Source organism: Xiphophorus hellerii, chromosome 2, assembly GCF_003331165.1.
Source record: "Xiphophorus hellerii strain 12219 chromosome 2, Xiphophorus_hellerii-4.1, whole genome shotgun sequence".
NCBI lineage: Eukaryota > Metazoa > Chordata > Actinopteri > Cyprinodontiformes > Poeciliidae > Xiphophorus > Xiphophorus hellerii.
Window position 1 is genome coordinate 2,293,823 of NC_045673.1, and position 17,797 is coordinate 2,311,619.

The 17,797-nt window shown below is 38.3% G+C and overlaps 1 protein-coding gene across 3 annotated transcripts in view; it reads right to left on the reverse strand.

The window, feature by feature from the left end:
• Positions 1-11,477, reverse strand: part of hipk2 (homeodomain interacting protein kinase 2) — a 99,281-nt gene extending 87,804 nt beyond the window's left edge. For 2 of the 3 annotated variants that reach the window (XM_032580353.1, XM_032580347.1), the window contains exon 1: positions 11,055-11,477. In XM_032580353.1, coding sequence (XP_032436244.1) covers positions 11,055-11,073 — 19 coding nt within the window. In that variant the 5' untranslated portion in view covers positions 11,074-11,477. The remainder of the gene's footprint in view (positions 1-11,054) is intronic. The other variant, XM_032580337.1, reaches the window with a different exon arrangement.
• Between the last annotated feature and the right edge of the window lie 6,320 nt (positions 11,478-17,797).

The following is a 17,797-nucleotide window of genomic DNA, read 5'->3' on the forward strand; positions in this document are numbered from 1 at the left end:
CTCCTCTACTGTAAAAATAAACAGTCTTGAAGTGATCCTGTTCTTCTAGAAGTTGTGATCCACTCGTTTCTCCGGTCAGAAACAATCATGGCCGACGCGTCCACAGACGGTAAGAGTGAGTGATATTCCTCAGGAAAGTGTGAATTTGGAGCTGAAGGGCTACGAAGACGACTAATCTAAACCTTTTGTTCCGCCTCAACATTTTCATTCTGCAGGTGATCCATTAATATTCATGTTTAATAAAATGTTTTAATCTGGCTTCAGATTTCCTCTGGTGGGTGAGATCACTGCCATGTACAAACACTCCACAATTTTGCAAGGCATTTGTGCGGTGATCCCGCTGACTGTGTCTCAAACATGGCTGATGGGTAATAAATAAGTCTGGCCAACTCAGCCTCCTCCATCTGAATCAGCATGAAAACCATGGATTTAGCTGATTATATTTACAGTGTCCTCCGTCCCCAACAGCAGCACAAACAGGCAGGGGAGCGGTTACGCTGACCATCTGCCATGCACACACGACCATATCTGAACAACTGCTATAAGGAACAATTTCAACTGAATAATGAGAGCTGTGTTCTGTAATTATGTACATAATAATAAACTTTTCTTTTTCTGCTTGGAGAATTTCCCAATTTAGATCTGTTGCTAAGATCTGAGATGTTTTTAAAGTCACAGTCTTATGGGAGCTGAGAAGTGTTGAAACGGAAAAGAGACGCATGGGCGAGTCAGTAATAAAATAAATCCTTAAAGGGACAGTTCAGAATTTCTGGAGCGAAGTTCTGCTAAAAGCTTCTTCCTTCAGAGTAAATTCTGCTAAACTGGGCATGGAGGCTGAAGCTAGCAGCATGTCTGACAGCCAAAATGGATTTCTACTGTCTTAAAACAGAACAAACTTCATCATATTTAATTCAAACTTTATGTTACAAATCTTTAAACTTTCCTCATATTTCCATTGGGAATTTGTTTACAAGCTAAACAGTTATTCTTTATGTGGAAATGGAGAATATTCACCCATAAAATTAGCTCCTCTGCTGCCTGAAAGTTCTGCATGAGCGTATTTTTATGAACGTAAAACTGAGAGGAAAAGATAAGCTTCAAAAAGCTGCAGCATTTATTTACCTATTTATGTCTGAGCCTTTTTTTTGCACTTCCATTTATAAATGTCTGCTACCTGTTCCTCACCTAAAAGCTAATGCATAAATTAAGTATGCTAATGTAAATTAACAAAAATTTCAAAGGAGTTTTAAATTAACACTTTCCAATAAAATGATTATGTATCTCAGTCCAAATTTAGAGAGGCAGCTTACATTAGCTAAAAAAAATGTTGTAACATTTTTATTTAAAGGTCCTTTAAATAATAAAGACTGTTAGCTTGTCTAAAAGAAACAAAGGAGGCTGAAATTTTAAAGCTCTCCCATTGAAACATGCAGTGGATCCCTAGAAATAGCTAAAAGAAAAAACATAAAAACCTTCTTCATAAACCGTTAGCTTCAACCAAGTAATCAGGATTCACATTAACTCAAGATGCAAAAAGAGTTTCTGAATCTACTGAATGAAAAACTAAACTAAAAGTGTCCAACGTGTGGCCCGAGGGCCATTTGTGGCACTTTGGACTAATTTTCCACGGCCTCCAACTGCAATTCAAAAGTCATGCAAATTTGAAAATGTTTACATCCTTCACTGCCGTGTTTTTTATGACTTATTGCATGAACAAGCTTATTTTCATTTTATTTATTGTCTAATGGAATCACTGCAATTGTGAAATTGTGTTTTTTCGACATCGGCAGAATATAGACAATATTAATCTGCTTGAGAGACCAACACTGAAGGAAGGCATCGGAGAGCAGAAACATTCACCTGTTCTCTTCTCCTCACTGAAACCCAGAGAAGCAAACACAGCTGACCTCGTTTACTCTGTTCTGCAGATAAAGTGACATTCTGGCTGTTTCTAAAGCTAGCTTAGCTAACGCAAACGGTAGGAGAAGGTACAGGTTGAGCTAGAAAAGGTAAGAGAACCTCAACCCCCAAACGTCTCTGCCAACACCATGACAACCGCCTCCAACCCCAACCTCCATGCCCCCTGACCTCTGACTGCGCCGCTGGGGGCTAATGGGCCCCCAGATGAAGGTATTCATCTCTCGACCCCGGCTCCAATGCCTCCCTTCTTCTGTTTCTGCCCTCCTCTTCCCAGCTTTGTCATTTCTCATCTCGCTGCCATTTTCCCTCTGCGTCTGCGTCCGTCAGGCTGAGAGCCGGGCTCGGATCAAAACCGGCGCGGCGCTTTGAAGTGACGCCTGGATCTAAAAGGTGGTTTCTCCTTCCTTCATCTGGGCCAAAACAAACTTCAGCCGAGTAAAAAGACCCATTACTGTTCTACTCTTTTCCTGTAAACGTTAAATTTATTGTATATTTTGGACAAAAAGCACGAGAGAAATAATTTGTTTTATGAATCTTTTAAGCTAAATTCTACGTCGGTGTATTAGGTCCAGTGTAGGTAGAAAAAAAGGAGGAGTAAATTTCCACCAAAAAACTCAAAGATTTTCTAGAAAAAAACTCAGAAATTTTACAGGAGAATAATTTCTAAAAGTTAAAACGTTTTGACTCACCAATGTTTATCTTTTTTCTAGACATTTTCTGAAATCAATCTCAACATTTCTGAGTTTTTTTCTAGCAATTTTTAAATTTTTCAAACTTAAACATTTTCTTAACTTTTCTAAAACATTTTTAAGATCAATCTCAATATTTCAGATTTTTCTAGCACAGTTTTGACTTTTCAGAGTAAATTTTTTTTTTTGTTTTAGATTCATCTCAAAAGTTCAGAGTTTTTTGTCTTCCAGGATACACGTCTACCAGAACGTTTGTTTGGATATGCAGCAGAGATAATGATGCAGCACAGGATTGTAAGGTGTTTAACTGCAGAGAAGCAATACTGAATATAATACCAACAAATATTTGTTATCGGCTATAACAGCAACACCTATATAGGATATCAATCTCTAAATTATATGATAAAAGTTTGAAAAATGAGTGTCTCCACTATAAGGCATAAAGAACGGGACGGAAAAAGCCGAAAGCTGCTCAATTCCACGCCTGTTGACTCTTTTGACTGCGCCGCTTCTCGTCTTTTGCTCTTTCTGCCTCCTGGGTCTGGACAGAAATGGGCTTCAGAGCTTGTCTGAGCTTTGAAGTCCTTTGGTTATCGGCCAAGCGTAACGCTGTACCTGCAGCCATCTGTGAAGGGGCCGCCAGCAGACGCCCATCGCTCCACTTCTCCTCCATGACCAGGATGGAGCGGGGGGGAGGTAAAGTTCAGAGGTGTGTTTGTCGGGGAACATGGAAGATTAAAAGTTAGAAACACCAACCTCAGCCTCATAATCTCACCGGGTTATTCAGTTCCTCTCCGCTTTAATATCTGTCTGCAAACACCCGACTACCGGGAAAAAACTCACAGGTTATAAATGGCTTGATTAAAAATTGTTAGCCATTTTTTAACTTCATGTAATGGTGAGGATCTGTTGCCTGTAAATGCATCTTTATGGAATTTTTCGACATTTTGTCATGTTACCACAGAAAATTTCAAACTTTTTTTTTTACTGGAATTTATGTGATAAAGCAACACAAATCAGCATATTTCCCTGGATTCTTAAAAGTGTGGCATGCACATGTATTTTACCCTATAAATGATTATTGCAATAAACAAAATTGTTGTTTATTGCAATAATTTCTGAGATTGTATTGATTTTATTGTCCTGCCTACCTGTACAAGTTTAGAGTCAGGAAAAGGGCAGCTGACATTCCTGCAGACCCCACACATCCTGGACACAATCTGTTCAGATTATTACCTCTTTCTGATGAACATAAAACAGTCACAGATCAGCAGATTCAGCCTGGTCTTCCTCTTTTGTAAACACACTGTCTGGATATTTGGAAGAAGGAAAAAACTTTAATTTTTTGTTCTGCCTTTTTTATGTACTTACAGCGAGCACGATGTAGGTGAATATCACTCAGCCTGAGCTGTTTCTCAAAAAATGAATGAGAAAAATGGGCTGCAATGATTAATTATATTAATCATGATTGAAATAATCGTCATCTAAATTTGTAACTGATTAATTGTTAGGAATACACAGGCATTGGCTGAAAAAGCAGATTATCTAGCACGATAATTAAGTCAAAACTATACAAAGAATGTATACATTTTGCTCTGTCTGTAAATCTGTTCTACTAAAAACTCCTCAAGAGGCAGTTTTAGCTTCACCTGATTCAAATTCTGTTAGAAAATGATCTATTAAGCACGTTTTGCTGTCCAATTATTAATTGGTTAATAAAAAAATAATCAACAGATCAGCCTTACACTGTATTCAGAAAGGAATGAGCTTTTCACATGTTGATGCTAACAGTATTTTTAGTTGTATTAGCATCCTTTGATAGTTCACTAAAGGAAAGCTGTTTTTGCATTTTAGGCCACAAAATGTTAATTTTCGTATTTAAAAATGGAATTGAAATTAATTGTAGTATTTCAAATATTGTACAAAATATACCTAAGCAGCTAAATGAGAAATCTGCAGAATGTGCCAATGTTTTAACCAATTAGTCAATTAATTGGATAAAATTATCCAATTAATAATTGGATAATTAACAGAATAATCTATTACTGATATAATTGTTAGTTGCAGCCCTAAATAAGATGTGTGAAGTTGGACTTACAGGTGAGTGAAATAATGCACACCACACTTTTCAGATTTTGCTAAAACATGAAAACCAAAAATTATTTCTGTCCTCTTCATAATTATGCACTACTTTAGATGCTCCATCAGAAAAAGTTTGAGGTTGCATCATGAAGAAAATATCAGAAGTGAAAATCTGCACTGTGCCGAGCTGAAAGGCAAAACTCTGTTGCAGAGACAGGAACGTCAAACGGACTGGAGTGACGGGACAAAACCACCAATAATGGGATTACGATCTGGGACACCATGCACTGAAAACTGGCTGGTGGTTTGGTTTGGGACGGGGGAGGAAATGACCATCCTGGAGGGTCTGGGAGTGGGGGTCTTGATTAGAGAGAACAATAACGCTACAGTAGCCAGACCTCATCTTAACACACACACACACACCCACACACACACACACACACACACCGAAACGTGCATGGGGGCTTCCAATCTGGCCGTCGGGCTGTTGCTGAAGTGTCACATGGGCTCCATGTGTGCCGGCCAATGGCCTCTCGGCTTATCAACAGACGGGATGGGAGACGAGATAAGAGGTGGATATGGGGGGTTGGGAGGAGAAACGGGCAAAATGCTGATCGTTTTCAATCTTCAGTGTGCAATATAGTTCACATGCATGAAAAATGAGCCTGGGTGTATGAAGCACAGGGTCTATATGCAGGAGGAATCCCTGTGTAATTACCGCCTAACGGGGAAGTTAACAAAGGGCCTCATTCAGCCTGCGCTGTGAGGAGAAGTGGTAAAATGTGAACCTTTGTTTGAACCGTCGCTCTCATGCTAGATCAAAGCAAAGGATCTGTCATAAGGTACAGAGGCTCTCTACACAGCGTTCCAACAAACAGTAAGAGCTATCTGCGCTCACTGCAGAGGCAGGACAGCTCTAACTTCTTAAAGTTTCAGTCAATAACCAGCTATGTTAGCTGATAAGGTGAGCTATTATACTTCCTTTAACAGGTTAGGATAGATCTATAGGCTACACAAAATATGTTCATTACAGGCTCTGCACAAAATCATTCTTAGATGATGAGATTTCAAAATGAGGTGTTTAGGAAGTCTTGTCACATTAAATCCAAATAAGCTGCTGAAGGCCACGCCCCCCCCCCCACATGAAAATGACTTCAAACAGTTGCGCAAGTACACAACCATACATCTTAGAAAAGCAGAAGTTGAGTCTCCTGCACAACCAACAAGAATTCAGCAGGTTGTTACTGAATGGTACACCATAAAGAAAACACCTGTTTTTTCCGGCACCATTGTACAGCACATGCAGATAAAACCAGCTGACCAAACATGCTGGAGATCAGCTTGGGTTGCTAGGTAACGGGCAGTGCCTGTTGATTTATGGTCTTACATCCTGGAGGTTTTTAAAACGTTTCCTTTACCAGTTACCAAAAAACTTATTGCCGGAAAACAGCAACAAGTTCATGCTTGGCTTGTTTTTAGAGCTGCCTTTAGACCCAAATAGAAGAACAAAAATGTGCAAAATGTGAGTTTTAAATAATAGGTTCCCTTCAAAAGAAAGTTTTATTTCAAGCAAGCATTTTAGAAAACCATGTTTATACTTTTATTTTTCCAACTCAAAGCAAATTAGAGATCCCACACAGATTCTAAATTTAAGAGTCGGAATCAGAAGCAGCTGTTCTGAAACAAAACAAAACGGCAGGGGGAAGAAAAGGAACGTCGCACACGTGTGACAAGCAACACGGAAAGGCTTCGTCAAAGCAGCTGACGGGTTTGAGGCTCCTTCTCTCTCATCCCCACTTTGATAAAAAAAAAAAACTAATGTCAGCAGCTGATGGTCTTCCCATGAACATTTTAAAGTTGCAACTAAAATGTGTTTTTCCTTTAAAGAAAAACTGAGGACATGATCCGGACCCCAAACCTGAGCCGCTTTGCTCAAAAATGCTGGACTGACCTTTAACCTGTCATTTTAGATCTGGATAAAGCTTTGAGCAATAACCCCCGAATAACACCTGAATAACACCCGAATAACACTCATCTGCTTCCAGAATCCTCAAATCACACCTGTGAGTCGTTTCAGAACGCAGAACGCCCCTTATGATGATTTAACCGACCACACTTATTCAGTTTAGCTTCTCTAACAACCAAGTGGGCAATACGGCTGGAAAACACATCACAATACAAGTGATTCAATAATTATTGATTTATTTTAAATATCCAAAATGATATCTAACTAGTGACGTAACATTTCCTTTTATATCCAGTTTAATCTTGAGCTGTTTTCGTTTTCCCCAATCTTTATTGTTTTTAAGCAGAAAATGATTGTTGATGTGAGGAGCTGAAGCTTTCGTGTTAAAAACTGATCAGATATATTAACTGTATGAGAGAGAGAGAAAGAGAGAGAGAGCAGGAAGTAACCTGTTGCCTGTTGTGCTCAGGTTTTTTCTGTTTTGTGTGAATATCTATGCTGTAACCTGTAGCTGGGAATTAGTTTATGCTATAATCTGGTACAGAGCAACAAATGGTGACATTTATGTTTGAGCTATTGCTTTTTCATAAAGTTTATCATCATCATTAGATGCTACAGCATGATTTAAATAAAATTTCAGCACTTGTCTCAAATTTGGCTGAATACAAATAATTAATCTCTAGTTTGGTTTTGATTGCTTTTTTTCCTTCAGTACACTGCAACTATAACTAGTTTATAGTAGACTTGAAATAAGACAAAACTAACTTTGAAGTAACTTTTCAGCAAGATATAGGAGCTTGTTTTCAGTAAATAATAAAATAAAATAAAATAAATAGTAGTTCCACTGGCAGATGTTTTAGTTATAATGAGACATTTTCCCATGTTGCAAGTGAAATAATCTGTTAGTGAAACTAGTAATTCGTCTTCAATATTAAAACTGATATTAAAACAGTTTTTATAGCAATCCAAATGCAAATAATCTCTAACATTGATGTTACACAAAGTGCAAGTTTAACAGGAAAGAGATAAACGCTCTCATTTGAACCTGCAATGTTTCCTGCCTGGTGTATCTATCAGCCCATCTCATATTAACCGTTGAGTTATCCTCCCCCATGTGTGTGTATTTCCTTAGTGTGGACACTGAAGAGCTAAACACACCACCCTGCTTGTCATAACAATCAGGAAGAGAGACCCTCCAATGCATTCCCTGCCTCTGCCTCGGGGTGTGGCCTCGCTGTGGCCCCACACGGCCCCCAGGGTTTTTTTCCTGCAATTCTAATCAAAGCTAAAAAGGCTGCAGCCTTGGAGTCAGCAAGGAAGATATCAATCACACTGCTCAAAACAAGCATGAAGGAAAGAGTCTGGGAAAAGTTGCTGCTTCGGGTCGACTCTCCGAACCAGAGCGCAGCGCGTTCTCTGTTCTCGGAAACCACGAGCTAATTTGAAGTTGCATTAACACATAATGGCTGTGTGGATGGATAAATCATTAAGCTGCCTGTGATGCTGCGCGGCCCGTCACCACCATCAGCGGCGGCTCCTGACTCATTCGCCGCCTGGTTTTTTACCAGGTGGGAATGAATGAAGCCACTCTGGAATAGTGAGAGGCAGATCTGCAAATGCTGCCCAGTTCTGCAGCTGTCTAATCCTCCTGCAGACGTTGCTTGTATAGGGACTCAGACAGATAGAGACATATGCCCATGCATGCATGAGAACACAACAACACTCATATCTGGCCAAGCAGAAGGGCGGCTGGGCGAGCGGACTGGGTTTGTGTCTGAATATTAGCTTCTCCACAGCTGGAGGCTGCTGGACCCACTCCACGCATCAGACATCCATCAAGGCGTCGGTTTGATCCCAGGGTGATCGCACTGCGAGCCTCCCCTTCCTGCCAGCAGGTCTGCCTCACGGCCGTCTGTCGCAGCCGGGGGAACCGAACACAAACACGTCACCAAAAAGTCCAGCCAAGAATACAAACCCAACCGAGCGCAAACTATGAATGCTTTCAAGCTTTTCATGAAAATACGGCTGATCTGATGTTTGCGTCGCAAATGTTTTCAATCCCCTTGATGCGTCATTCAGAGGATAAAATGGTATGGCAAACCCAAAACTGACAGGCTTCAGTTATAACAGGAATCTGATGTAGTGACAGACTCGGACCTGAACCTTCAGAGGCACAAAAAGACAGTTACAAAGTCGGCCTTCTATCACCTGAAGAACATTTTCAGGTTTAAAGTACTAATGTCTCAGCAAGATGTAGAGAAACTCAAACATTAATTTGTGACTGGTTTCATAACTGGTAACAGTGTGATGTTTTCATAATGTAAAGTAGTATGAATTGTCTTGTCCAAGCTAACTTTTGAAGAGCTGCAGAGATCAACAGCTCAGGTGGGATGGTCCGTTACCATGACAACAACTAGTTGTGCATTTCACCAATCTTTACAATTACAGAAGAGTGACAAGAAAGTCATTGCTGAGAGAATCCTCCAAAAATAGATAGATTGGCCGCATGGTGGTGGAGGGATGCTTCTATGTTTTTTAAGAAAAATTATCATTTTTCTTCCACTTTTTCAAATTTCAGTTTTCAAGCCATTGCGCAGAACATCGACGTCATCGTTCGCAACTTCTCCTGCTGTTCGCTGATTGGCTCTGTTGAAATTCTAACGAAGAAATCGAGCTCAATGGGGGAAATCCCAGATGAGAATCCAGTAGGAAAACTGTAGCCACGCTAATTGTATGAATATTTTTGCTTCTCAACCAGTTTTAAACAATCAAAGGAAGCAGTTAATCATATAGATTTGAGTTATTAGTTAACCTGTAGTCCAGGGTGAGTAATTGCTATAATAGTCGGTCCCATTTTATGTGAACCCCCCGCCCATCCTCAAACCTATTTTCCACCGGAGACTTTGGTCATTTCCATGGCTGCTCTCCGTAACAGCCCTCTCTAATGCCGAGGAGGACAGGCAGGGTAATTAATTCCCCCTGCTGCCTCTTTCTCTTCCCGTCTCCTCCTCTCCGTGGTGAAGGGAGAAATCGGGGAATGTAATTTACACTAATTACCTTTTTGCATAGGAGTCTCATTTCAACTTTCCTTTTCATGTCGAAGCACCAGCAGAGGTTTGCCTCAAGCTTCGACACCCCTAATGAAAAATCACTACAAAATTACTGCGGGGACATAACACCACTAAAGAAAGAGTCCCAACCTCTGTTTTATATAGCTCCATTTCATATACCATAAATATACCTGCAAGGATTCACTTTCAGTCGTGAATCTTCATTCTGTTGGGACAATTTAATATGTATTAAAGAACTGCTGCTGAGTTCCTCTCTTCCCTAATGGTATTCATGAATAGGGAAGGTCGGGCTTCCCTTTAACACCAGCAGAGGGACTATAGAGTAAACACAAATTAAACATGAGGCTGCTCCAAAATAAATATGGGAAGCATCAAGCCTCATTATTTGCATGTACTACTCTTCAGTTTGCATCAGCACGTATAACTCAGTTTCCTTATACAACCAATATTTTCTGCAAAGAGAGCATCAATAAAGACTTCTGAACAGAAAGCTTAAACTAAATGAAACACTGTACAGACTTCGGAATGTGCACATTATATCCTGTTTGGTCATGCAGTTTCATGTCTTGCAGCTGGACTCATTCGTGCACGAAACAATCTGCACTGCATTGCTTTAATTATCACCCACTTTTTAAAAAATACATCATTCTTATCGAAACAGATGCTGCGTAAATGTGTGATTTTGCCCAAACGCATAAAAAATCTTCCCCATGACAGCATCTAATTCAGCGACTCAAACGCATTAGTTACAGCCACAATGCTGCAGCCATATCGACACCTTCCGTTAAAGATTCATTTTAAACAAATAGATACATGCATTCATGAAACATTGCATCCTAAAAAACCTAGAAAAGTCGTGCAGATTTTTTGCATTTGTTGCGATATAATTTGATGCAGGAGTAACGCTGGGACTGAAAACAGACGCGACCGGGACCGATCGGTCTCAGACCCGCTCTCCTTCCCTTACAGCTGGGATATAATTCCCACCAGGAAGCAACATGAGGACCGAACATCGTTTTTCACAGACAGTTTGTTGTATTTTTTGCTTGTTCTGGGCGATTTGGTGCCTCATCAGCGCGATTTGACCACAATCTGACTGAGCAGCCAGCCTCCCGTTCAGCTCTAAGGCACTAAACTGTTTGGTTCCATCAACCTATTTGGGTTAGGTTTGAAAAATGTGATAAATATGATGAATGATGAGATGTTTTAGCAGAATTGTGTGATTTTTTTTCCTCCCTCTGAGCTGCAATTCAATTGTGTCACTACCGACGGGCTCCAGCCGCACAGAATAAAAACAGCACATTTCCACAGGGGAAAAGCCCTTACCTTCGTATACAGGGGCCATCGGTGCAAGGATTCCTGTTATTCATGGCAAAGAATAAAGCGAGCTTTCTGATCAGAACTCAATAAAAATCTGCCATCTTGAAACACTGATGAGAGGGTCGCCGCGGTCTCCTGCATCACTGGCCCGGTTCATTAGTGGAGAAAATGCTCATAATTCATATCCAGGCCGGTTTAAAGAAAAAAAAAGAAAGAAAGAAAGAAAAAAAAAGCCGGGGTCCGATGCGAGGAAAGCGGCCAAGGAGCGACCGGGCTGCGCGTCCGTAGATCCTCACCTGCGGCGTAATTTGGCCCGAATGGAGAGCCGCGATGACAGGTTTACTTCAGCTATTGTGCGACATGTCTGTGGAGTGAGGAGTCTCTGCAAAAGTTGCAGCAGTGATCGGAGCGCAGCGAGTTTGGTGGGCAGGGAGAGAGTCGAATGTCGAGCAAATCGATGCAGGCGGAGGGGAGGCATCACCGTCCGAGCCTCAAATGGGACATTAGATTAAAAAAAAAAAAAAAAAGTAGTGAAAATCCTCTGCTTTAAATTTAAAGATCAATGTTAGAATAAAATTTATTAATCGAAGTTCATGTATGGCTTAATTAATCTTACTGTTATTAATTATAATTCACAATAAATGTAATCTCAAGGCTTTCTACAAGAAAAATAACTTAAATTCTGAAGAAATGCATAATTAAATCAATACAATCTGCAATATAACATAGACAGGTTTAATCCAATTACTTAAAAGTTAAATTCAAATTTAAATGTAATAATACTTTATAGGTGAATGCTGTTGGCAGAAAGGCTCTCCTGTAGCAGCCTGTATTACAGCCAAGTTGAAGAAGCCTCTGACTGAAGACATGTGATAGAAGTTCAGGGTTTTGCATAATATTATATTATTATAAAATAACGTCAAATTCAGGTTTTAATCACATTTGTACTATGTGAGCATAGTACAACACAGGGACAATATTTTAAAATTTTAAATAATTCGTTAAATTAAACAAAAACAACAAAAAGAGGCAACAAAAATAGAAGCAATCTTTTATCCAACAGTAATTTAAAATTCTGCTATTTTTATCTGTACCTTCAGTTACCTGTGGGGTTTTGTTACAAATGTGATACATTTTTACATCACAACAATGATTTAGGTTGTGATCCATGATTTAGGCATGCATGTTAACATACCTAAATCATGCATGTTAACATGCATTTAGGTATGTTGACTAACATGCCATGACTTATCATTTAAAATATTTAAGTATCATAGATTATAAAAGATTAACTTTTAATGATAAGTAAATATCTTGGATTTAATAATGTCCTGTGTTTTAAATTTGATTTGTCCATGGTGCAAAGTGGCTGTGTTCGATGACTCTGTGTGTGTTTAGTCGCGCCTGCGCAGAGACTGGAGCGCTTCTACTGTATGACGACACGAGATTTGCACAGAATGGACTGGAATCGGATTACATCGGCTCACACAAATGTGAGTAATCTGTCATTTAGCAGCCACCCTGCTCTCACAGCAATACCCGAGCTCTAAATGAAACATGTCAGCTCGGCTCGTTAGCAGCAGAGCGGCTTCACCTCTGCGGCCCTCATTACAAACCAGGCCACACATTTAAACAGGCCAGGCTCTTCATGTCTCCATTCAAAACGAACTAAACAAAAAGTCATGAAATACTTTGCTGCATCCCAGAAAAAAACAAATACAAAACAACTTTGCAGTTATTCTATTTTATTTCATGCAAATCGTAGAGCTTTTCTAAAACACAACAATATAATTAATGTCCAGGCTCAAATCTTTTTACTCTAGTTTTGTTTTTTAATTATGATGTCGGCTTCAAAATGAATAGAAGGTAATAAAAACTCATGAAAACAAACTGTGACCAGCTTTTCTATTGAATTTATAGTCATAATCACAAACTTCAATTTGTTTTCAGAACAAGATAATCATTTTATATTTAAAGTTTAAATCTTTTAGTTTGCGTTAAATATTCTGCATTTTCAGCTAAAACTGGCTTCATAATAAAATATGTTCTGCACAAATAGTATCATTTGTTAGCCTACATGATTAATAAATCTTTCATGTTTTGATTTGATTGGGACCCACAGTGAGATCTTATGTGTGACAGCATATAAAGCAGATAATTCCACATTTAATGTTTTTTTTAATTAAAAAACCTTTACTGTATTAGTCACAGTGATGGTTGAAATTGTTTTTTTTTTTCTTTTTTTAAAAAAAAATTGAATTTTTAATGGACCTGACCCAGAACTTTATCATCACCATCTGACAAAAATAAATCTAAAATAATTTGTGATGACCCTATTAGAGGTATTTTACAGACAAATGCTTCTCAAGAAACAAAAGAAATATTATTTAAAACAAAAAAACAACATAAAGTCCATCTGACGGAGTTGACACAGAACTGAAGGTGGTGACAAACTAGTGAGTAAAAAGAAAAACTTGATACATGTGAAGTAATACAATTTATGTAAAATACATTAAAATGAATTAACTGCACATTTAAGTGAGATTTGTCAACATTATCACTGAAAGAGTCACAATGTCAGTTAAAAACTCTGACGGAGTTGACAAAATGCCAAACTACCTCAATTTATATGTTTCTATTCTGAAGGAGGCCATATTGTAGCTCATCTATATTTACAGTTTACTAAAATGAAGCATTTAGTTCGCAAAATTTCATCAAAGTTTTGTAAATCGTCAGTTATGGTGTTGACATCATGGTTGTGACGAACAACTTAGGAATAAAACAGAAGAAAAACCTAAAGAATAACATAAGCTAACTAGCCTAGCCCTGTTAGCAAAGGAAGAGAAAGGAAGAGGTCATGGGGTCCTCAGAAGTTCTGATGCCCCCCAATAATGCCTGATTTGTTTTACATTCTTTTTACAAGCAACAAGCAACATCTCGTTGCTTGTACTTGTGACAGTGCAATGACAATAAAGTTGAATTCTATTCTATTTATGTCTGATGGTGTTGATAAAAACTTGGGACAAATTTCAATTGAGTTGGAAAATATATAAAAATGATTTTTAATTCAATTTATTGATATTTCTTATAATTATTTATTTGAATACTTATGCTTAATTGTCATAATATATTATCTTAGTATTCCTTTATTTGTTTTAAACTATTACAATGTATTGAGTTCTGCTCCAGGACAAGGGATTTTACAGACACCATCCACCTACTACAAAGTTTAAAATAAAAAATATTCAGCAAACACCAGAAAAATATACATTGTTGTTGCTCACATGGCCCAGGTTAGTTTAGTCAGATATTTGAAAAAATTATATTTTGTGTGTATTTTATTCAAATTTTGTGCTTTATCCATAGGACCTGTATTGTCCCTGTTCTCAACAATCACTGAAACACTAAATACAGACATGCACAGGCCGTGTTTGTAGTTGCCCAAGCAGAGCAGCGCCCCCTGTGCATGGAGTTAATATTTATTTATTATAATAGGGGTTTGAAGTCTTTTGCATTAAATGACCTTACAGGAGGAAATGGAAAATCACAAACAGTCTATCGTGTCTTTTTAAAACCCACTTGTTTGGAGATAATTAATGTGAGCATGCTGTATTACAGACAGCCACTGTATTGCGAAACTATGAAAGTATGAAAGTGTGCATTATGTCTAAGCTGAAGCCGGATGTAACCCTGCACTTTGCACTTCCCAACAGGCTAATAGTTCAATTTCATCTTTCAGTTGCTGTTATGTGCTTTATGTGACACTGGTAACTTAAATATCTCTGACTCTTAGTTTTTACATATTTTATATATGTAAAAATATGTAAAATATCGCCAGTTAAGCTGCCTAACTGGCACCGTTTCTCCCAATATTTCTTATCAGAATATTTTCTGAATATTTTGCCAGTTTGTGTTCAGAAATATATATAATTTGATCAATAATGAGCCAATGTGGTGATATAATTGTGTTGGTAAGGAGGCATTTTGGAGATAAAATTAATCTACCAAAAATAACAGCATGCACAAGTTTTACTGTCCTGCTTTGATAGGAAACTGATGATACCAAAGTGTTTTACATATCCTGGATTTTCCCTGATGACAGAAGGAAAATCTGACCCAACCATTTATGGGAATTTTGGACACATTTACATAGAGACCATATTAGACTGTGATGAAGAAAAATAGAGTCATCACCTCTGGTTTTAGTATTTGATGATCTCATTTAGGGGAAGATCATGAAGCCTGAAAAGAGTCTTGAGATACCCCATGTGTGATCTTTGGTTTTTAGATTTATAGCCACCATGCGATAAAACTTAGTCTCACTAAAGCAAATAAGATCCAGCCTTAGAAACGTACCAGGAAATCTTAATCATTCAAGGTAGTAAAATGTGCCTGGATGAGAACAATTACACCAAAACCCAGGGCTCATGTTCACTGAATATTTTCCGTCTTTGATAATTCACACACCTGATCATTTGTTCCAGACACGCAGACATTTTCAGCTTCACGCATAAAGTACATCATGGTGGCAACATCAGGAAAGCCCTGTGATCCGCTTGTTTGGCCCGGACCAAAAGTAGACTTCGTTTGGTGCGGTTTGCTTTTACATTGTGCTTTTTTGTAAACAGATTCTAATTTGTAAACAACGCTACACGGGTGACCATCATTGCTCCCATTGGACAGAAATGACGAGAGGCGGGACAGAGCAAAGACCCGGAAAGGAAACAAACTTTCAATCCGCAGATGGCAGATTCATAAAATTAATCTGTAAAGTTATCCAAAACCTCATGGCAGCAACCTCTGCAGCAATCCCCCTGGAGAGATTGAGTGAACAATTCAGGTCCATGCAGACCAGAAAGAAATGTATTTATACCACAGCAGGTGAAACTTTCAAAATTTAGGTGCAATGCTTTAATTTCATTGTTTATATGTAGTTACTGTGGCAACAGCCAGTGGTTTTTGTCACTTCGTAGTCATCTGCTTGATGTGTGATGGCACAATGTGGATTCCATGTTCAGCTTGTTGAATGAAAATTAACTAAAAATTGATTATGTGATTATTACCACTTTAAAAATTACCAGGTAGAAATGGATTATTATGAGATTTTTTGGACCTTATCACTCAAAACAAACAAACAAAAAAAAAAGTTTAGCACAAGTTTTGGGGAAACTAATAAAAAATAACTTTATTGGATTTGTCTTCAAATTTTGATCACTGTGTTTTACACTCAGGTTTCCACAGAAACAGGTGTGTGAACAGTATTTATAGTAACCAGTGCTGAGGCAGAACCTGTTCTGTTACATGGTTTTAATTCATGTTTAATTACCACTGAGGCGTGAGAAAGATTCCTGTACGTCATGATGATCTGGAAAAGGAAACTTAAACTTCTTATCCTTCACAGTTTTGGATCCATTTGATTTTCTTGCTTTCATTTGCATCATCTGTCATGGCAGCTCTCCGTATTCCCTCCTTCACAATCTTTTTCATAAATCTCTGAGCATATTGTAATTTTTTAGACTTAATTGGTGCCTGTATTCTGACTGTCCTCTGTTCTTGATTAAATAGACGCTGAGTGTTTCAGACATGCGATAGTCCAGCTCAGGTTTAACTGGTGAGAGTTTGGATGCAGAAAGAATAGTCAATGAACGGCCCGTCGCTTTGAGACCTCAGTTACACATTAAAATTAACTTTCATGCCTCCTATGATCTGAATAAATCAGTAATGCCAGAAATATCTCAGTAAATGAAATAACAGCAGGTCTCAGTTCAGCTACATATAATCTGATAAATCTGGTTTGATATCTTTTTGTAAGAAATGCGTGTTGACATTTCTTATTTTGCTCATTTGTGCTCACTGCTCTCTAAACTAATTTCACGTCAGGAGGCCGAATTACTCCTCTGCTCCTATTTCAATGGAAAATCCACTCAAAGCTCCTGACCTCTCACTTTCTGTTTAACAGTAAAATAGCAGAGCTTTTCCTGATTCAAACCGCCGTTCGCCTCAGTCCCACAGGTCCAATTACCTCACACACCATCGACTGGCGCTTGTGCTCACTTGTAAATGGAAATTTGTCTTTTAAAAAAAGCAGAAACACTTTTTGGTACCTGTTTTGAAAAAAATTCCAAAGTCATATTTTTCCACGTGTCATGCATAAAATCTGGCCTGTTTGTAAATGATTAACAGCAGAAAGAGTTGATTTGTCAGAATCCGGAAAAATCAGAAAGCATAAGAATTTGATTAAGATCAGCGCTGAAACAATCAGATTAATCATGATTAATCGTCAACTAACTTAGTAATCGATTAATCATTAACCGGAACACACACTCAAAAAACGACCATTTACTGAAAGAACAACACACTCAGGACTAATTAAGCCACATCTGTACAAAAACCATATATACACTTTGGACTTAAGATAAAAAAACTCAACAGATGTAATTTTAGCTTCACCTGGTTCAAATTCAGTTAGAAAAAATCTCACATCAAGCATATTTTGCTATCCAGTTATTAATTGTTAAATTCATAAAATGATCAACAATTCAGCCCTATGCTGTACAGATTTAACTGAAAAACTGTTTACTAGTTGATGCCGCCCTTTAGGAGGAGCCACCCTGGGCACCTGCCCACTTCGCCCATATGAGAAACCGCTTCTGTCCGAGTGAGTTCAAAAATACAAAATTACAAACAGAAAACCCTTAAAATCTGAATCCTTTAAAGGTTTTCTGTGTTGTCACAACGTGACTTCATAC